The sequence below is a fragment of the Eptatretus burgeri genome, chromosome 17 (assembly GCF_056783735.1).
Source record: "Eptatretus burgeri isolate ZD-2024b chromosome 17, Ebu_testis_v1, whole genome shotgun sequence".
NCBI classification, from domain to species: domain Eukaryota; kingdom Metazoa; phylum Chordata; class Myxini; order Myxiniformes; family Myxinidae; genus Eptatretus; species Eptatretus burgeri.
The window spans coordinates 3,835,122-3,857,747 of NC_140977.1; the positions used below are offsets into that span (position 1 = coordinate 3,835,122).

The window sequence follows — 22,626 nt, forward strand, 5'->3', positions numbered from 1 at the left end:
TGGCCAGACGGAGGCCCCTGGAGTACCGGTGGAAAGTGGATGCAGCGAAGCGCTGCTCTGGCACATGCTCCCATACCTGACCTACCCCCACCCCTCTCTCTCTCTCTCTCTGTCTCTCTTTGTCCCATTATTGCTCCACCCCCTCCCAATACAGTGCAGTACCCTACTATCGCATCTCCTCTCTCACTCTCTCTCTGTCTGTCTGTCTCTGGACATATCTGGACGGTGGTTATGTCTGGATGGTGTTTGTGTCCGGATGTGTCCGAGTAGTGTTTGTCTCCAGCCGGCTTGGCTCCAGTTGCGTTCGCCGGGCGGTGTTTATCTCTGGATGCATCTGGGCAGTATTTATGTTTGGACGGGAGTTTGTCTCCGGACTTGTCCGGGCAGGAGTTTGTCTATGGACGGGAGTTTGTCTCTGGGCTGTGTTTATCGTATCACCGGTAGAAAATGGATTTCAGACATTATTTTGTTTCCATCTTCACTGTTATTCTTTGCAGAATCATTTTGATAAGATGGTATGAATCGGAATTAACGCTCCACCGCACGTCTGCCTTCCCTTCCTCTCACCTCACACTGTCTTCCCTTCACCCACCCCTCCTCGCTCCCCCTCCCTGCTCTCTACTTTCCCCTCCACCTCTTCACTCTCCCCGCACTCTCTCCCCCACCTGTCTCTCCCTCTCCCCCCCTCTTTTTCTCCCTCCCTCCTTCAGTATTAGTCAGCGAAGCGACGAGTATTTGCTAGTCTAATAAATAAATGTCATTTTTCTGTGTGTTTCTGTCTGTGTGTGACACCAATCACGCCAAAACTGCCGGGCCAATTGCCAGAAAACTTGGCACATGAACCAAGTTTGAGGCCATGGTGAACATGGGCTATTTGTTGTTTTTTTTAATGACCTTTAATGATATCACAAATTAAATTCCAAACTACAGTGCATTGTGCTGGTTTGTGGGCGTGAGGTTGACGTCTCCGGCTCTGATTGGTTGAAAGTTTCATATTACGTCATGCCTTAAATCATGATGTCCTGTTTAACCCTGATTGTAGCTTCCCTTAAGTTTAGTTTTTAGCCTGGTTCACGAAGTGAAAACTGGGGTTAAGCAATCTGTTGCGTACGTGCATACATTGAACTATGTGTCTGCATTTTGTTATTCCCTTTTCTCTGTAACCACCTGTTGGATTGACACAACATTTTCACCATAGATTGAAACTTGGCTCCTGTCCCATGGGAAATAAGTATAATTAAATTTTTTTTTAAGGTGCCTTCGTTATGATGTCATAATTGCACAGAATGCTACATCCGATCAATATGAAAATTTCTGAGGGTCGTCTTGGGATAAATTGGTCAACAGAAAAAAAATTTGGATGATGTCATCAGTCACATGGTTTGGCAGCCTTTTTTTTTTAAACCTTCAAAAATCTGCATAACAGCTGAACAGATCGAGACAAAACTTTACAGGTATGACCGCCTATCCATGAAGAACATTATGTCACATGGTTTGGCAACCATATTGGATTTACCCCCAAAACCTTTACAAAACCTCCTTAATAATGGCTGGACAGATCGAGGGTAAACTTCACACACGTTCTCCAAGCCTTGGAGATACCAGTGTGTTCACCAATTATTGATGTCACAAGATCTGGCAGCCATATTGCATTGATCTTCAGAAAAAAATATTTCTCTTGAACCGCTTATCGATTGATGTGAAACTTGGCAATTGAGATCCAGTAGGGATGGGGAATATATGTTTTAAATTTCGACCTCGTCGGATACATAGTCTGGCAGCCAGAATTATTAATTTTTTTTATCTGGGTTCTTTTTGAATAAGGCTCACTTGGTTGTGCCTAAATGAGTTTGAGGGTAGAGCGGTAGTAGCTGAAACCCAAATCCTATCCAGGTTCTTTCTGGTGATTCCATCTTTGCCTTTTGCTTGTTCGGGGTCCTTCTGATGACTTCATCTTTGCTTTTTGCATGTTAGTCCTGTTATTATGTATTACCGTTATTATTCTAATGTGTTATTACTCCTGAGGCTTATGGCTCACCCTGGTAGATAGATGCAATTATAAATTTGATGCCAGAAGAGTTGGCTCACACCAAGTCCTTCTCAAGACTGCATGTGGTACGTATTCTATGAATACCATCTTGTTGGTATTGTAATTGCTTTAATATAATTTAAGCATAATAATTCACTATTTTGATACTTAACGACCACAAACTTAACTTCCCGAAAGTAAATATGAGGGAACGTTTTAACAAATGGGTAAAGCGAACACAAATACCGTAGTGTTGTGCAGAAAGTGAAGCTATACAACATGGTTATTAACGTTTACATGCGTTCACAGCACAGACAACTCGAGGTTATGATGTATAAATTATCATAAGGGAATTATTACAGTAAGAACGGCTGGACTTACCGAGTGTTCGAATTAGTTATATTCATTTGTAGTTTTGTTATTTTCAAGAGTTTCAGCAATTAATTTTGACTACAAACTGCCGGGGTGTTTGCGTTTGAGTGTAAAGGCTCTATGGCTGGAGTTTGAGGCCTTTTTACCACCCCCTCAGAATTGTGGAGTTCAATGGTTGTTGATATGGTTCAACTGTCACCCTCCCTGCCTTCCTGGTTCTCCTGCCCCCCTCCCCACTCAGCCTTCAGACCACCGGCTCTCCTGCCCCCCCCCCCACAGGATCCTCCAATATCCCCCCACCCCGACGATTCTCTCACCCCACCGGCCCTCTAACTCTCCGACTCCCCCATTTCAGTTTTTCTCCCAAGCAATTTTTCTCAACGTTTCTCCTCAATATTTTTTGTCCAGGTACCCTGCTTGTGTTGAGATAGAATCTCTCAGCAATTAAGCTGCTTATCACATGTCATCATCCTCATCATCTTCACCAGGGACTTCCTTGACTTCCTGGAAGTGACCAGAGTCCTGTTGTTTGTGCGCTTCAATGCATGCAATACCAGCAGCCGCACAGGGACAGGAAGGGGCCACACATTTATCCTTGCAGTCACAGAAAATCATGTGAAGAACATCAGGTGGTGCTGGCTGACATGTCATCCATACATATGCCAGGCAAACCCCTTCTATCTGCCAAACATATCCGACAGGAGAAGACACATATCTGCATCTTCCTCACTCCACCACCTCCAGATGGCTGTGATGGAATTCACTCACATACAATTCTGACAAAGATGCTTGTCAGGTGGCGTTAGGCTGCCTGACTTGGCTCACAGGTTCCCCTGCTTGGCTGTGTTGAGAGAATAGCACAGCTTCTTCACACAGGTGATTGACGTGCGTACGGAATACATCCGGCACGTGAATTCCTCAATAAGTTTGAATTGGTCCTCACTCAGCTCCCACTCTGACCCCAGCAAGGAGAACACTTGCTGATATTGTACCTCCTTTTGGACAAGTTTGAGGGCTTTGAGCTTGCCTTAACTTGTGAATGCTGAGGTGAAGTCACACCCGGTGAACGCGTGTACTCCACACATGGAATTGGCAACTGATGCACCAAGAATGTTACCAATGTGCTCGACATAACCAGACGTCGTGCCTCTTTGCTGCCACGGAGAAGGTATATCTGCCCCCCCCCCCCCAGGCACGATAGTATGTAAGTAGAGCCATCACATTCATGTCGTCCACCACAACCATGACTTCATTACAGCCAGAACGAATGGCAAACTGCATGTGGAGCAGCAGTCAAGTATGGGCCTCCTCTAAAGTGGAGCAGAGAGTGGGCACATCAAACACACCTGGAATAGGTAGAGCAGAATGATGAGAAACACAGACCGTTGTTGTGGGTATTATTTTGCGACATATTTGGTGACCCTCTTACACTCAGAGGTATTTGTATGATGCTTCATTTTTTTTTCGATCCTGGATTGCTGTTCTTCGGTCGATATTTATATTGTCCCTTTTCGTTGGTTTACCCTGTACGAATGTGCTCTGCACATTTAACTCGGCCAAATTCCATTTCAATGTCCCTGGAGTAGTGTTTTAAGAGTTTTAGTTGTTCTTCAAATTGAGTGTGAAGAGCTTTAATTCATCCATATACAGCGTCACCTTTCCTGTTGTTGGCCCATGCTCATGAAGCGAAGAGTGGGGTTAAGCAATCGTTTGTGTACGTACGTACGTGTCTGTATTTTGTGAAGGGCGTACATCGAAAACTGTTCAAAGGAGGAAATTTAAACTTTACCACATGTTACATGACCATTTGATGAAGCGCAGATTGAGCGTACATCGAAAACTGTTCGAAATTAGTATCATTGGAATCGCTTCAGCCTTTATTGTGCTGGGCTGGTGAAAAAAACGCGAAGAAGACGACGGCGTGCAATTTGGTGTTTTAGCGATCTCCCGATTTATACTTTAGCAATCTATTCTGGCGTCTTTATCAGCGTTAGTAGTTAATGCAATGTACTCAATAGACAGGGACGAAGGCTCTGAAGTGGAAACAACAGGTTTAATTCGGACACAGGCACAACACAACACAGCACAGCACAGAATCGGAACATGGGCGGGTCACATGGCTGTTTAACCACACCCCAGTGCACCCATGTATGCATGCATTATCAATAAACTACTGATACATCTCATCCCCCCCCTCCCTTTTTAAAATTTACAAATCAAGATGCTCAGGACGCTTCCAGACACAAGCTGATCTTCTAGGGGCTAGTGGAGGGCTGTCCTTGCAACTGCTGTGGGTTTCTCAATAATGGGTGCAGGGTCAGGAAGGAGTTCAGGTACATTGATGGGTGAAAAGCTTTCATGAGGAAACACCTCAGGTTCAAACAAAGGTGGTGTTGATACAGGAGTGGGTGACAAAGGCACTTGAGCCGGTTCAATGTTTGGCTCCCCATGACGTCACCTGAGTTGGTCAACATGTTTACATGTACATCTACCATCACACAACTTCACAAGAAACATCATTTCACCAGTGTTATTGACGATGATGGCAGGTAACCACTTGGTTCCAGATCCGGAGTTCAACACGTAAACAGGATCATTGATCGAGAAGTTGCGGTATACAGACGTTTGGTCGTGATTAGGTTTCTGTTGATACTTGTTATTCTCGACCTTGACCGTTACGTCCGGGTGCACTAATGATAACCGTGTTGTTAATTCACAACCCATCAGAAGCTTGGCAGGTGAGCGACCGGTGGTTTGATGTGGTCTGGTGCGGTAGTTGAGCAACACATGAGCTAGACGAGATTGAATGGAGCCTTCCTTGATGCAGCAAAGACCATTCTTGATGATCTGAACAGCACGTTCGGCTTGACCATCACTGGCAGGTTTGTACGGGGCAGATGTGTAGTACTTAATGCCTTTCATTTAACAAAAGTTCTGAAACTCTGAACTCGTAAATGACGATCCGTTATCTGCTACAATGGAGTTTGGAATACCATGTTGCGCGAACATGGCACATCGAGCTTCAATTGTTACAGCAGAGGATGAGGATGGCACCACGAGAGTTTCAATCCATTTGGAGTCCACAAGCAATCTGCTTTGCGGTTACGGGCGCCTCATCGTGAATGACGTTAGCCATGAGATGAATGATATCACCAGATTGTGGAGGTTGTGGGATGGTTACGAGAAGCGGCAAGCGAATGAGCATGTCAGCACAGTACATTTCCTTACCCTGGCGGTAAACCAATGAATAGTCACAACCGACAAGGGTCACGCCCAACATTGAACACGACATGATGATGTGGGCAGAATGGCTCTGTTTCTCCCAGGAGACCTAACAAGGGTTTGCGATCAGTCTCAATGGTAATATGTCTTCCGAAGACATATTGGTGCATCTTTAAGGTGCCCCAGACCCACGGTAACGCCTCTCGTTCTACTTGAGCATAGCAACGTTGTGCGTGCATTACGAACAGTATCTGACACAATTCCATTTGTTTGCAACAACACACACCCAGTGCCATATGAAGAGGTATCACAACTGAGAAGAAGTTCCTTGGATGGGTCGTAATGGACAAGTAACGGCGAGGAGGACAGCATGGTTTTAGAGGCCTTGAACGTTCTTGTTTGGGCAGCTTCCCATTTCTAGACAACACCTTTTCTGAGGAGAAGATGCAGAGGCTCGATGGTTGTGCTGAGTTGAGGCAGGGAATTACCACAGTAGGTCAACATACCCAGGAATGCACGAAGTTCTGAAATATTTTGTGGCATCGATGCATTCGCAATTGCTTCAACTTTACTCAGAGAGGGAAAAATGCCTTGACAGGAGATTTGATGACCCAGGTATTCAACTTCATGTGCCATAAAGGTACACTTCTCACGCCTTTGACGTAACCCAGCTTGTGACAGCTGATTGAGGACTTTGTTTTGGTTCTCAAGGTGTTCATGTTGTGACTTGAGAGTCACTATTATGTCGTCCTGAAATACGACTGTCTTTGGTACAGTTTTCAATCATGTCTCCATCTTGCGTTGGAAGATTGGTGCAGCAGAGCCGTATGCCAAATGGGCATCTGTTGTACATGTCGAGTCCTCGATGAGTGTTGATGCACGTATAGGGCTTGGAATTATCATCCAGTTCCACTTGACAATAGGCATTGGTCAAGTCAAGCTTAGTGAATGTCTGGCCACCCATGAGAGTGGTGAACAGATCCTCTGCTTTGGGCAAAGGGTAGCCATCCAGCTTTGAATAGCGGTTGATCGTCGTTTTGTAGTCCACACAAATGCACACTGTTCCATCTGCTTTGAGTATTGGAATGATAGGTGCTGCCCAGTCGGAGTACTCGACTGGTGAGATGATGCCCTCACTCTGCAGGTGGTCAAGTTCACATTTGATCATTGATCGCATCATGTAGGGCACAGGTCTCGCCTTATGGAACAATGGCTGAGTATCTGCAGAAACATGAATTCTCACTTTGGGCCTTGCAAAGGTGCCAACGCCATCACTGAACAGGCCAGAGTACTTGTTGAGCACGGTGTCGTATTCAGCATCACAGTTGGAGACTGTTTACGTCACTCCAATTAAGTCTGATTAGTCATAAACAATATCGGCCTAAGAGGGTTGGTCCTTCTCCATGCACTATCAGTCGTGGTATGACATGAGTGCTGTTTCCATATCCTACAGTTATGTTAGCTGAGCCAACTACAGGAACCACCTCCTTGGTGTATGTTCTCAAGTCAGTAGATATAGGCTGGAGTGCAGGAACCTTTCTCGGAGGGTAGATGGAGGTGAACTTGCTCTCGCTCATAATTGATCTGGAAGCGCCGGTATCAACTTCCATCCTCACCGGGTTCTTATCGATTGTTACATCAACTATAATTGGAGCATCGGAGTTCCTGTTCCAACACAGAAAACCTCATAAAGTTCCTCACTTGATTCTCGGCTACAGGCTGTGCTCTGTGACCCATCATTGGCTGCATCAGCGTTCACCCCAACTTGATAAGCAGGAGACAAGTTCTTCGACTTGAATCAAGAACAACGACACTTCAAGTGTCCCCACTTACCACTGTTGTCACAGGATAATTCCTATACCGACATTGGAAAGCTTGATGATTACCACCACAATGCCAACAAGTTATCCCAACCTTCTGGGTAGATTCAGAAATGTCAGGAGGTGGAGGTGAATTTGGTGGCTTGCTAAAACACTCAGGCTGCGGGGGATCACTCATCTGATTTCTTCGTTTTCTGAATATACCTCCTCTTCTGCCATTCTCCCATTTATCAATGTATATTTATTGCTTCCGCCACCAAAGGTGGAGGGAGGCTATGTTTTCACCCCTTTGCAATTGTTTGTCTGTCTGTCTGTGAGCAGGATATCTCCAAACGTATGGACAGATTCGGACAAAATTTGGTGGAGTTTGGATGTGTGACAATGACGAATTGATTTGATTTTGGTGAAGATCCAGATCCGGATACAGGAACTTTTTAAGCGATTCTTCATCATTGAGAGATGGGACCAAAAAATGATAAAAAGCAGGATATCTCAAAAAGTTATGGACGGATTACAACAAAACTTGGTGGATGAGTTGGTTCGATGACAAGAACAAGCCAATTAGATTTTGGTGGGTGACAAAAATTAATGTTCCGGATGCAGATCTGGCCTTTCAGTGGGATACAAAACATAAACTGTTTGGCTTCGCAGAGGTATGCGCTCTCCTGAGTATCGTTCCAGTTGTTTTTCCGTGTCTCTATAAATGTGTTGAGTAAGCACATTTCGTGATGCACACAAAACTATAAGTTGGCTTCTCACGTTGTAAACTCCATTTAGGAGATTCAGAAAGGGGAATGGAGTACTCCCAGGACTCAAAGTATCCACCTTTATTTCAGTAAAGGATTATCTTTCATGGACCAAGTTGTGATGTTTTGTTCTGAGGGTTCGTTTCAGAATCATCACTGAACCCAGGACAGCCTCCGCCTGTAGTTTGTCGTAATATTCCTCGACGTGGTTTTTAAGATCTACATGATGATCTTCGTCATTTTCAACTATCACTGGTAGAATGTCTACACTTCAGCTTCAAGGTCCTCATGACTTAATTTTTCAGATCCTGGTACTTCGTCATTTTGCTTGTTTCCATGTTATTTTGACCAATGTCACGGTACTGACAACATGTTTGGCAATCCAGTCGCAAAGCTTTGTTTTCTATGTTCACATTTGATGGGATAGTCAAGTCGTACATGAGCACTCTGTCCACGTTTTCAATGAACAATTTCAATGATTGCATCTCTGTAGTGTGTATTATTTGATGTATACATAAAAATGATGAAGTAGTAAAGTTGTTGCAGATAGAGCACATGTATGGATTCTTTCCTGAGTGAGTTTTCTGATGTTACGTAAAGTTGTTGAATGCGCAAATGTCTTGTTGCAGAAGGAACACTTTTAGGGTTTCTCTTCCAGATGAATGTTTCGATGACAACGTAAATATGATGAATAAGCAAATACCTCACTGCACACAGAACACTTAAAGGGTTTCTCTCCCGTGTGGATTCTGTGATGTTGACGTAAATTTGCTGACTGATTAAATGCCTTCCCACATTGTGAACACTTGAAAGGTTTCTCTCCTGTGTGTATTCTGTTATGTACACACAGAGATGAAGATGACGCAAATGCCTTACGACACAATGAACAATTGTAGGGTTTCTCTCCTGTGTGTATTCGTTGATGTGTTTTCAATGATGAGATATTGGGAAAATCCTTATTGCACACAGAACACTTGAAAAGTTTCTCTTTTGTGTGGAGTATTTTATGTGCATGTAGAGATGAAGAACACACATAGGCCTTGCTGCACATAGAACACTGGAAAGGCTTCTCTCCCGTGTGTATTCTTTTATGTACATGTAGTGATGAAGCATAAGCAAACGCCTTGTTGCACGTAGAACACTTGAAGGTCTTCTCTCGTGTGTGTATTCTTTTATGCTTTCTCAAACGTAGATCAAGAGCAAATGTCTTGTTGCACAAAGAACACTTGAAGGGTTTCTCTCCTGTATGAATTGTTTGATGTGTTCTCAAACGTGAAGAATAAGCAAAAGTCTTGTTGCACAAAGAACACTTGAAAGCTTTCTCTTGTGTGTGTATCCTTTTATGTTTTCTCAAACGGGAAGCAAGAGCAAATGCCTTATTGCACAAAGAACACTTAAAAGATTTCTCTCCTGTGTGTATTGTTTGATGGGTTCTTAAACGTGAAGGACGAGCAAACACCTTGTTGCACAAAGGACACTTCAATGGATTCTCTCCCGTGTGCATTATTTGATGCGTTTTCAAACGTGAAGCACGAGCAAACATATCATTACACAAAGAACACTTGAAAGGCTTCTCTCGCGTGTGTATTCTTTTATGTTTTCTCAGACGTGAAGCAACAGCAAACGCCTTATTGCACAAAGAACACTTGTATGGCTTCTCTCCCGTGTGTATCTTAAGATGAGTTTGTAAATATGATGAACGTGCAAAATCCTTGCTGCATACAGGACATTTATAAGGCTTTTCCCCTGTATGTTTCACTTGATGACATTTGAAAGATGATAACCAATAAAATTCCTTGCTGCACACAGCACACTTGTATGGCATCTCACGTTTGTGTATTGCTTGACATCTCTTTAAAGATTTTAATGAACTAAACGTTTTCTTGCAAACAGAACATTTGTGCAGTTTCTCGTGACTCTCAGTTTTCTTGAATGTGGTAATGCAGTTGTTGCTTTTGGTCAGTTCACTGCTATATTCATCAACTTCCTGATGAGAAGTCTGTATTGTGTGCTGATTCAAAGAAAGTTCTGTGTCAAACAATTTGGAACTTGACTTGGAAGAAGAAACCATTTTCCATTGATTCTCTGCAAAAACAATTCAGAAAATGATCAATAAATCACCATTGCTGTGAAACATGCAACATCAACAAGATGCATAATGTACTCTATTTCAATCTTAAACAGATCCAATGTTTGTGCTCATCTGTCAAAAGGCAGAATCTACATATGAAGCATTCCATGAAAGGCAGAAAGTAGAATCTTACCAATAACTAACTTGGTTGTTCTGTCTTTGTGCTTTCCCTGGTTGAAATGAAAAATTTAAGGCATAATTTACAAAAGACACCAAAGTATACCAGAGATGTGCACAATCTGCCACATTCAATCTATCTATCTATATATCTCTCTCTGTCTCTCTCTCATTATTATAAAACACCAGCAGGGTCCCATGGAAATTCCATGTTATATAAAACGTGACTTTAAGACCTTAACCCTCTCCCCCCTTCTTCCCTCTTCCTCCTCCACCCCACTCTCCTCTACTCCTCCCGCCTCCACTCACTTCTCCCTCCTCCACTCTATTTCCTCTCCCTCCACTGTCCCTCTCATCCCTTCCCCCCACTTTCAATCCCCCCTTACCATCTCCCCCCTCACCCACTCTGCCCTCCCACTTCTCCCCCCCTCCCAACCTGGGGTCCTATAATATATTTCAAAAGCTTTAAAGTAGTTACAGCATAACACCCCACCCCTCCTCTCTCCTCTCCCCATCTCTCGTCTCCCCCCTCTCTCAGAGGCTGCAAAGGGCTTTCAAAGGGGTCCTATATAGCATGTACACATCTCATTGCTTGAGGCCCATTGAGGTATTTAGAGGTTTCTCGAGGTGTTTAGAGGTTCCTTGAGGTGTTCTCCATGAAATTAGAAGAGATCTGGGTCCTGTATATCGTATTTAAAAAGCTTTCAGTTGTTATGATGCAACTCCCACCCTCTCCCTCCTCCCCCCACTCCCTACAGCTGTGAAGAGCTTTCAAAGGGGTCCTATATAGTATTTCAAAAGTTTTTGTTACGACAGAATTCCCCCCCCCCTCCGCCCTCCACCACCTCTCCTCCCACCCCCTACTCTGTCCCTCCTCTTCTCTTGCTCTTCTCTGTCCCTCCTGCCCCCCCCATATCTCTCCTCCCTCCTCCGCCCACATCACGCCCGACCAGAAACATCTATGAAAATGCGTTTTTTGCTTTTAAAACATCAATATTCGTCCGATTTTCTTCTCGTTTTATGCAACGGAGTCTTAAACCATCTAAGCAACTATTGAAAATGACATGGTATTCAAAGAATACATACCCCGTGCAGTCTTGAGAAGGACTTGGTGCGAGCCAACTCTGGTTTGTTTGTTTTTTCTTTGATCCAATATGGCTGCCAGACCATGTGACCAATGACGTAATCTTTATCAAACCATATTTCCCATGGGTAGTTCATCAATTAGTTAAATTTTGCATTGTTCAGTTAAGCGGTTTCACCTTCGAAGATTTTCTCAGATTTTCCCTAAGATCCAATATGGCTGCCAGACCATGTGACACATGATGGCCATTTTCATGAAAATCCTGTTCACATTTCAAGTCAATTGGATGAAAATTGAGTACATTAGAAAATTGGCCTATGTTCACCCATGTTGACCTCAAAAGAGTGACAGCTGCATCACATGGTCATATAAGATGTGGTGAAGTTTCAATTTCATCCGCTGAATGCTTTTTTCGATGTACACTCTTAATAAAATGCAGACATATATAACATACGACTTACGTACGTACGCTATGGATCTCTTAACCCCGCTTTTCGCTTCGCGAGCGCAGGGAAAAAAAACTGTCATATATTGGCAACCATTGTGCAGGCTTGATGGGCCAAATTGTCTCTTTCTGCATTGAAGTCCCTTGAGAGGGACGTCGTCTAATATATATATATATATATATATATATATATATATATATATATATATATATATATATATATATATGTATATATATGTATATACACATATATTGCGAACCGGGGTGTGTAATTGCGTTGTCTGTGCATCCATTCATCTGTCTCCCGTTTACAGCGGCCGCTTCCCGCGCTGCGTTTGAAAAGCTCAATATTAACTTTTGAAATGATGGCAGAACAGGCAGTAGTAATGTTGACTCGCCGAAACCCCGTCACAGACAGATTCCGTTCATTCAACCACCTTCACCAGCTCACCCACACTCGAGGGACATGGACTGGACAGGGCGTGCTTGCCCCCGCCTACTCATTCCCAGCCCCTGCCCCATTCCCCCCGCCTCTCACCCCCCGCCTTCAATTTGCTTACCCCCGCCCAAAAATTTTATTACCCCGGCCGCAACCCTTCACTCCCCGCCCCCCCCGTCTCTTGATTCCCCGCCCCACTTGCCCCCCGGCCCCCGCCCCTCTGTCCACCCCCTCACACCCAGCCCCCGCCCACTCATCCCCTGCCCCATTTCTCCCCTGTTTCCTGCTTTCAATTTGCTTACCCCTGCCCAATAATTTGCTTACCTTGACCCCCGCCTCTTCACTCCTCGCCCCCGTCTCTTCATCCCCCATCTCCGCCTCTTCACTCCTCATCCCCGTCTCAACGAAAAGTGTTTATTCTGCTTCAGAGTTGAAAGTTGACTATTGCCACTATGTGCGATGCACTCTTACAGGTACGAAGTTTCTTTCAGTCCAGGTAACAGTACCGAGAAAAACGTGACGCGACCGCAAGGAGGAGCACAAAATTGGTCCTTCAGTATTAATATATAGATGCTACATTTTAGTTTACAAGCGGGATATTTTGCCCTCTTTTTCAAAAAACAATAAACCTCCACCGCCCGATGTTGCACCACTATTTTACGGTGGGCGGTATAACTCGCTCAGAGCTTTGGCTCTCGGTGAAACCAAGAGTGAAACACAATTAAACTTTTTAAAATTCACATATTAACAAACTTTTCCCCATCACTGGGGACTTTTGCTTGCTTTTCCCATCATTGGGGACATGTTATTTTCCCAGTTACCTTAAAATTTGTAGAATGCAGTGTCACTGGATACTAGTTTACAAGAAGTTCAGTTTTGCCTTTTTATAAAGGCAACAATCAAGTGACAGCATGCATATAACTTTAAGGAAATTCACCAGCAAGGAGACTTTCATGCAGCACTTACAGCAGCTCCAGACTAAGAATGCCACAAAAAATGTGAAATGCCAAAGGAAAACCATCCAAAGTAGGGGGCTTTCCAAAGGACAAACCAGAGTGAGCAGATCCAAGTTAATCTTCAGTGATTTCACTTTCCAAGTACAGTACAAGTGCAAGGGTTCAGGAAACTTTAGCAAAGATAGAGTTAGTGTGGTACAACTATCAGCATCAATCTCTTCAGCAAAAAGGAGTGAAGGAAAATAATCATGATCCAGTTTACTAATGGCTTTCGGCATACTAACAACTACCTCCTGCCACTTAGCCAGGACTATCGATTCACACAACTGAGACACCCACATCCAATTGAGCGAGTGTTATAGCCATCAGCACGGAATGAACAGCCTGGAATAGCGATCAGGAGAACCGCACACAGCAAGACCAAAAACCCTGCCAGAGCAGTGCTTCAACAGACAGCAAATGACGAGACCAGACTGGGACAGCCAGGTCGTGCCTCTTGCCCTCCAGGAAAGCCACACACACACACAGTCATTTTCTTTCGTCCTGTGTCCCCGATTGAGCTTTCTTGTGTTGAGGAAGCATTAAGATAGCTGTGGAAATAATCAATGCCATGCGGTTTACTCATCTCGGTTTCTTTTCATTACTATTTCGCTTCCCGTGTCCCCATCACCTGGATTCAAACTGTGTTGCTTTTATAATGAGTGCGAGTGCTGTGCATTTTGAGCCGCAATTTCATCCTCTTGCGGAACTCAATACCCCCATTAAAGTGACCGCGCATGCTAAAACAGCCACCTAGTTAAATTCAATAAGACAAAACCACATCGTGGCAGTTTTGCCTCCACTCGACGAGTATTGGGAGTACACTCTCCAGCAGTCTCGCATCATCATGAGTCCATTACACTATTTTATACACATACACTGCATCTCTCAGAGTGTGTGTGTATCTCTCCATGTGTTAAGGTGCGTGTGTGTGTGTGTGTGTGTGTGTCTTCTCGTCGGTTGTTATCTCCATTTGCAGGTTTCAGGAGGTGGGAGGGACTTCCCCAAGAACTCAAAATCTCCATCTCCTATTTTTTGGTAAAGGATCGTGATTCATGAACCAAACTGTGAAGTTTCATTCTCATGGCCTCGTTCCCAGGGTTCATTTCAAAATCTTCACTGAACCTCTGACAGCCTCCACTTGTAGCTCGTTTGGAGTGATATTCCCAGGAATTATTTTTAAGTACTGTCGGACCCCACTATTCATGGGGATATGTTGCTGGAAAATGCTGAAAACAGCAAATCCGCAAATAGTGAGGCATTGTTTCAATGGAAAACGGGGGGATAGGTTCCCGGCGGTTCGTGATTCATGAGGGAAAATCAAAATTCCTGCGAAAAACCATGAATACGCCTGCAAAAAAACACCGTAAAAATGCCCATGAAAAATCGCGAAGATGTGAGGCGCTTGGCCTCATTTTTCAGATCCTGATATTTGGTCATTTTCCTGATTTCTGGAGCATTTAGTCCAAAGTCATTAGGAAATGAAACCTCGATCAACAATGTTGACTTTTTCTTTTTGTGTTTGAGTACCATGTCCGGACGCAATGCTTTGTTTGCAATGTCCACACTTGATAGGATCATTTTGTCATGCATGAGTTGTCCACACATCTCTCAGTGTGTGTGTGTATATAATGTGTACACTGTACACGTGCAACGTATAATGTGCATGTATATATATATATATATATATATATATATATATATATATATATATATATATATATATATATATATATATATATATATATATATATATTGTGCAAGTGTGTGCGCATCAATAGTTGCTGGTGTTAACTGCTACCGCCACACGTGGGTTTTCATGAGATGGAACGGGGAATTACCAGGTCTTAAAGTATCCACCTCCATGTGTGTGTGTGTGTATAATATTTGTATATATATATATATATGTGTGCATGTCATGTGACATGTATAATATGTGCGTATTTTACATGTGCAATATGTCACGTGTAACGTGTGCATATACGTAATATGTATAATGTCAAGCAGACATGCGTGTATATACACTGGCCTGTACACAGTTCAACTCGATTGCACAATGTCTCTCATCCTTGATGGGAGAGGCACAGCCCTCAAAGTCAATGGGGAGGCACCATCAGGTAAGACAAACGCAGCATGGAATCAATCCAAATATGTTCACTGGATCCCTTAATTAATGACAACCAAAAACATGATGTCTTGGAATGCACAGTCAGTTCCACGGGAATGCATAAAAATTGCACTCGAGCGGAAGGTTTTGTACGTCGAAAGATACTGAATGGAATACAATTACCTTTTGTAGGCTTATGTAATAATCATGAACGTACTTTCAGTTTTCAATGGCTTGACATCAGAACTGATTTTTCAAATTTGGACTTATCCTCATAAACTCAACTGATATTGAAGTGTTAGTAATTTATGACAGTGTGACGTGGAATTTAAGCATTTAATCGTTCAGCGAGCAAAGCAAGGAGAAGAGTGCTGTGTGTTCTGTGGAATTTCATCGTTAAACAAACAAAGCAAGTGGAACTGTGACGTGTGTTCTGTGGGTGGCTCTGCTTACCTTCAAACAGCTGAGGGGCATTCTTCATATCCCTGGGAAGAGAATCACAAGGTTCCTGCTTTACCCACTCATTGCTTAAACCATCGTGGGAACTCTGATGCACATCACTTTGAAGATTTTCCATCTTTACTGGAAATGAATAAAAAAAAGAATTTAAATGAAATTGTCAGACCTTCATCAGAATACACAAGAAGTTTGGCAATTAAAATGATATTCTACTTCAAGTAAAACATGCACTTTTTTTTTTCCAAATAACATTCTACACACCAAGAGAGATGTGTGTGTGTGTGTGTGTGTGTGTGTGTGTGTGTGTGTGTGTGTGTGTGTGTGTGTGTGTGTGTGTGTGTGTGTGTGTGTGTGTGTGTGTGTGTGTGTGTGTGTGTGTTTTGCCATTTTTCTCAGAGATGGCCGAAAACAGATCTTCAAATTGTCAGAGGTTCATTAGTGAGTGCCGGTGATGCATTTTAGGTTAAAAAAAATTTTTAAATTGTTCCATATTGCCTAAGCCTTTGTAGCTACGTGAAAGGTAATATTAAATGATCCGCGACTGCATGTCTCAGTGGGTATAGGGAAGTGTTTTAGTGTCGCACAAAAAAAAAAAAACACAAAACAAAATTTGATTTCTTCAAAATTCCAACAGGATTAGAACAGCACTGGACAATGTTGGGTACCCCTACTAGTGAACAATAAAAAACATATGAAATGGAAATGGAAAAATAAGGAAATAATCCAGATTTTGAGACCTCTGTCATCACAAGAAGATCAATAACAACTAGAACTGCCACTTTATAACTGCTGGCAGTGATGACCGGGTTCCAAGACGTCCGGCTGTGATCCAACCCTACTTTGATACAACACAGGATTGACGAGTTAAGGACCGAGTAACACGAAGTGTTCAATCTATTTATTATGTATGCAGTTAGCCCTTTTTCCTGAGCACATCATCGGTAACAAATGATTTGGCATTTAAATTACCTGAACACGAAGAAATAAATGTGCGGGAAATGTCACCGTGGGTCCACAGGGTAAACCGGAACTCCCCTGAGTAATACGAAGCCCCACACATGACTCTCTACTATGTGGCATTGATGAGTTATGGACCGAGTAACACGCCGCATTCAATCAATTTTTTTACGTAAGCAGTTAGCCCTTTTTCCTGAATACATAGATGGTACAAATGAACTGGTGTTTAAATAACCTGAACACAAAGTTATAAATGTTGACACCATGGGTCCACAGGGTAAACCGGAACTCCCCTGAGTAATACGAAGCCCCACACATGACTCTCTACTATGTGGCATTGATGAGTTATGGACCGAGTAACACGCCGCATTCAATCAATTTTTTTACGTAAGCAGTTAGCCCTTTTTCCTGAATACATAGATGGTACAAATGAACTGGTGTTTAAATAACCTGAACACAAAGTTATAAATGTTGACACCATGGGTGCAGAGGGTAAAGCGGGATTCCCCTGAGTCTAATGAGGCCCCACACGTTTCTCTACGACGTGGGCTTCACAAGTTATGGACCGAGGAACAGGCCACGTTCCATCTATTTATTATGTACACAGATGACCCTTTTTCCTGGGGCCATCATCAGTATCAATTGAATTGCTACTCCTGTAACCTCAAACACAAACAGCCACAGCCACGTGAGCCTTATTCAAAAAAAAAATTCTAAAAGGTCTCAGATTCAAATGATTAAATAATTCTGGTGGCCGATTGGGCTGAATTTTAAAACATACATTCCCCATGCATACTAGATCATAATTTTTAAGTGTGATGTTGATCGATACAGCAGTTCCAGAGAAAACATTATTTAATATTTCCCTTCAATTCAATATGGCTGCCAAACCATGTGATCTATCAATTATTCATTAACAAACTTGTATCCTCTCGTCTTGTAGAAAATGTGTGTGAACTTTCCCCTCGATCTGTGCAGCCGTTCTTGAGAAGAAGATTCTTGTAGGTTTTAGGGTAAATTCAATATGGCCACCAAACTATGTGACCTATCAATTAGTCATTCACAAAATTGTACATGCATGTCTTGGGGAACGGGTGTGTGAAGTTTCACCTCAATCTGTCGAGTCGTTCTGGAGAAGAAGATTAATATATATATATATATATATATATATATATATATATATATATATATATATATATATATATATATATATTCCAAAACAATATGGCTGCCGAGCCACATGACATATGATGTCATTTTTTTTTCTTCCGTGAGTTGTTTGTTGCGTATATGATACTCAAGAAATTTCAAAATATTCAGATGAAGTGTTCTACGTGTCGAATTTTCACTGGGATACCACTTCACTGATGATGTCATGAAGAATCACACTTATTCCCCATGAGGAGTTCTTGCCAAGTTTCAATTTTTTTTCCATAGTGCGGTTTCAGAAATACAGAGGTCCAAAGTTTTTCGATTTTTCAAAGATAGCGCCAGAACCACGTGACCGATGACATCATAAGTATCAATTAAATATTCAACGAGAAAAAGATACATACTACGGTGAAAATTTCGTGTCGATCGGACTAACGGTTGCAGAGAAAATGAACTTTAAAGCGAAAAAAACCCGAAAATTTGCCGGCAGAATAAGAAAAATAATAAATAAACAAGAAAAACAATGGGTTACCAAGTCTTGTAGGCTTGGTACCCTGATAAAACAAATTGTTCATTGTAAAAGAGAGTAAATTCAAACACATAAAGCATTTCTAAGACTCTTGTGTGTCAAGAGCAGAGCACAAAATACAATTTTTATTTTATTAAAGGGTCTCGGTTCATGGGGGAGCAAAACAATAGAGGGTGACAGGTTCATAAACTACCAAAGGGTTTTTGGGACAAGGAGGAAATCAGGACAAACACAAGCATGATCAAGAATGAGCGGAAAATAACAGATTGGGAGAGAATGAGAGTGTGTTGAAGAGATTGTGGATGTGCATTGATGAGTACACGAGGTCGTAATGGGCAGCGCATCTGAAAGACTGAAATGAGGATGACGGAACAACTGACACAGGGAGATGTGACCACGATCGGGAGAACGAGGAGGTGAATAAATGCAGGTGGGCAACCGGTGTAGACAATAGGAAGGTGAACAGGTGAAGGTGTCTCGTTGAATGCGTGCAACTGGGGCAGGATGCAGAGGTGGGAGAGGACAGGAGGGGTAAGGCCAGATGTAAGCTTGCATAAAATAGAGACCACCTTGTTGGGAAACCTGGCTGGGTATTTCTCAGCATTATCTTTACTTGAAAAAGAAAGCAAATTGACCATTTTGGATGTGGAAGTCTACTGGAAGCCTGATGGCTACAGGAAGACTTTGGTTTACAGGAAACCAACCCCACACCAACGGATTACTGGATTTTAAATCCTGTAACACAATCACTCACAAACGCAATGTAGCACAGACCTTGCCAGCATGGGAATGGACTGTGTTATGTTCAAAAGCCAATGCAATGAAGGAAATTAAATTAGAGTAGTCCTGCTCAAAAATGCAGATCGCAAAATTATATTCCCTACCCTGAAAGGACCAAAATGAACAGAACAGAAGGAGCCAGACATGCTTGGGCACTGTGTACTGACATACTACCTGGTCCTTTCTAAAATGAATGACAAGATAGTAAGCAGCACATAGATTGGAGTAGCCTGCAAGTCTCTGCGCAACATCTGTAATTTAATTTTAAAACTGAAGGACCCAATATGAACCTTTGACAAATCAGGAGTAGTTTACCATTCATCATGCAGAGACTAACCAATTTTTTTCAGCCCTGTCGCTCTTCTGATCTTTCTCCTGTGGTGTGCCTCTGGGCCCATTTCGGCTTATTTTGTCAAGGCCATTTCATCTGTATGAAATCTGAGGTGCACACTTCAAAATTGAGTTGTGCATCAAGAGTTTTCATCTTCTCTGTTCTGCCCCAAATTGATGAGGCAGCAAGGCACAAGGCAAGTCCCATAAGAGCAAATGCTGCACGATGTGTTTGGAACAAGCATCGTCTGCCACACTCATGCATCGTCTCTGCCCTGCTGATAACTTACAGTCAAGGAAGGATAATCAAGACAAGAGAAGCAACTCTGTGACCTTAAATGCAGCGTGATACTGACCTTAAGGAACATAGGAATGTGATCAGTACTCATATTCATATAGCGGCCCCTGTGGTAACATTGATTTCATCCTATGATGGAAGGGTGTACTTGCATATTAGGTTTAGGTGATATTGAAAGAGGTTTCATTGGACTTATGTCCTGAACAATTTTCTGGCTCCTAACAAATAGCAAGTCCAGCCATTTCTCAACAAAAAGAAAAAGCACCTCTCACTCCAAGCGCTTCAGCACACATGATTACATGGAGATTGCTGATTGAAAATTACATGGATTGGAACACTTACCTCTCAGGGGACAATGCACTGGGTCAGGATCAACCATCAGCTTCCCATAAACATCTGGAACATAGTTATTCCATTGTATCTTGATGTTATCTCCATTAATGGCATTGCAAGTTGGTAACAGAATGATGTTGTTATAACCGTCGCTACATGCACGTTTCCCACATAAATCGTGAGGTTTAAATGTTTTGAATGAATTTGGTTAATTATTTAGCTGGGTATTTAATTTGTTAGAAGGGAGAGAGGGAGAGAGGGAGAGAGGGAGAGAAAGAGAAAGAGAAAGAGAAAGAGAAAGAGAAAGAGGGAGAGGGGGAGAGGAGGAGAGGGGAGAGGGGAGAGGGGGAGAGAGAGAGAGAGAGAGGGAGAGCAAGCTCCCATACAATGTGTACTCATCAATGGAATTAGCAGAATGTAGTTGTGGTTCAGACCTTTGTCTTCAAAGGACGACTCATCTATGAACTCAGACTTCACCTTCACTTGAACAATAAAACCTGAAAGAAAAATATCTCATTGAAACTAAACAATGGTATGACTGAATCAAAAGACTTTTCCATATTTATCCCAAGAAAAATGGTAAAAAAAATAAATGAGAAGTTATTTAAAACTTGAGGTGTTCCTGAAAGCACAAACCAATGACCCACAGTGCTGGATATTACTTTAAAAGTTTCATTTATGGGATTTTTACGAAACAGATAGACCAAATCAAACTGATGTGACGACACTAAAGCAGAGCTCATCATGAGCAAAATGTAAGCAAGTGAGTGATCAGTCTCCCAATTTTCTCCTCGGCAAGCAGAAGCGAGTGATTAAACTTCAGAGGAAGCAACTCCATACAAACAATAAGACAAAAAGTTGTCTTATTGTACTATCCCATACTCTTCTAGTCTTGGGGGATTTCAATGAATCGACTATCCCGGTTGCTGACCCTCCAACCAACTATGAACTGCCTTTTTGTGGAAACACAGGCTGCGGTGAACCAGTTGAAAGGGTGTAAAGTTCCTGGAATCTGTGGCATCCATGCTGAACTTCTCAAGGCTGGTGGAAATGCTGTACTCACATCACTGCATGCAGTTCTGAGCTCTGTTTGAAGCACAGGCATCATCCCCACTGACTGGAAGAGGGGCCTTATTATTCCTCTCTGGAAAGGGAAGGGTGATCACCATGACTGCAACAACTATCGAGAGGTGATGCTGCTCTCAGTGCCGGGCAAGGTCTTTGCTGGGATAATTCTTGATAGGGTTGACCATCATCTGCTTGAGCACCAGCACCCAAAGCAGTCAGACATTACACCAAAGAGGTCCACGATTGACTGTATCCTTGCTATTCAGCTCCTCACTGAACGCAGGTGAGAGTTTCAACAGGGGCTCCTCACTGCCTTTGTTGATCTCCGCATAGCATTTGATTCAGTGAATCGGGATGCCCTCTTGGAGGCTTCTCGGTCTTCGTTGGGTCCAACCGAAACTGATAAATCTGATTTCTGAAATATACTCTGATACTGAGAGTGCCGTGAGGTGTGGTTGTTCCACCTCCAACTCATTTACAGTTGTTACTAGAGTTTGTCAAGGGTATATACTGCCCCCCACACTTTTCAGTGCTTGTATACACTGGATTCTGGGAAGGATGTCAGATCGATCAAGGTGCGGTGCATCGTTTGGGAATGTCAAGATCTTTGACATTGATTTCACAGATGATGCAGTCATCTTTATGGAGACTCTAGATATCCGTATGGGGGCCCCACAGGTGCTGAATGAGAAGTCCGAGCTACTGGGATTACAGGTTTCCTGAGTCAAAACTAAGATCCAGGCTTTCAATGACATCTTGGATGCTGCTATCTTGTCTGTACCTGTTTGTGGCAAGGATGTTGAGGTCACGGAGAGATTTACTTCCCTTGGCAGTGATATTCATGTCTCTGTATGTTGTGAGCCAGAGGCCAATAGACGTCTGGGTCGGGCCTGGGGGTGGCATGGATGCACTGGATCATGGGGCATGGCGCTGTCAGTACCTATGAAGGAGGACGAAAGTCCGAGTCTTTAAGTCCTTCGTCCTTCCAGTCTTGCTCTACAGATGTGACTCTTGGACTCTGACCAAGGATCTGAGATGGACTTTACTACTTCGGTACCAGTTCTCTTTGGAGAATCCTCGGCTATCGCTTGTCAGACTTTGTGTCCAACGAGCGTTTGCCGAGAGAAACTCAGATGAGATTTGTTACCTGTATAGTCTGTGAGTGTCAGCTGCGACTGTATGGACACGTGGCTCGTTTTACTGATGCTGACCC

The 22,626-nt window shown here is 42.9% G+C and overlaps 1 protein-coding gene across 1 annotated transcript in view; it reads right to left on the reverse strand.

The window, feature by feature from the left end:
• Positions 1-22,626, reverse strand: part of LOC147009134 (uncharacterized) — a 99,520-nt gene that overhangs the window by 49,100 nt on the left and 27,794 nt on the right. Inside the window, exons 4-7 of the mRNA XM_085862983.1 lie at positions 20,780-20,842; positions 20,355-20,408; positions 15,961-16,089; positions 8,831-10,274 (exon numbers count right to left, since the gene is read on the reverse strand). Coding sequence (XP_085719109.1) covers positions 8,831-10,274; positions 15,961-16,089; positions 20,355-20,408; positions 20,780-20,842 — 1,690 coding nt within the window. The remainder of the gene's footprint in view (positions 1-8,830; positions 10,275-15,960; positions 16,090-20,354; positions 20,409-20,779; positions 20,843-22,626) is intronic.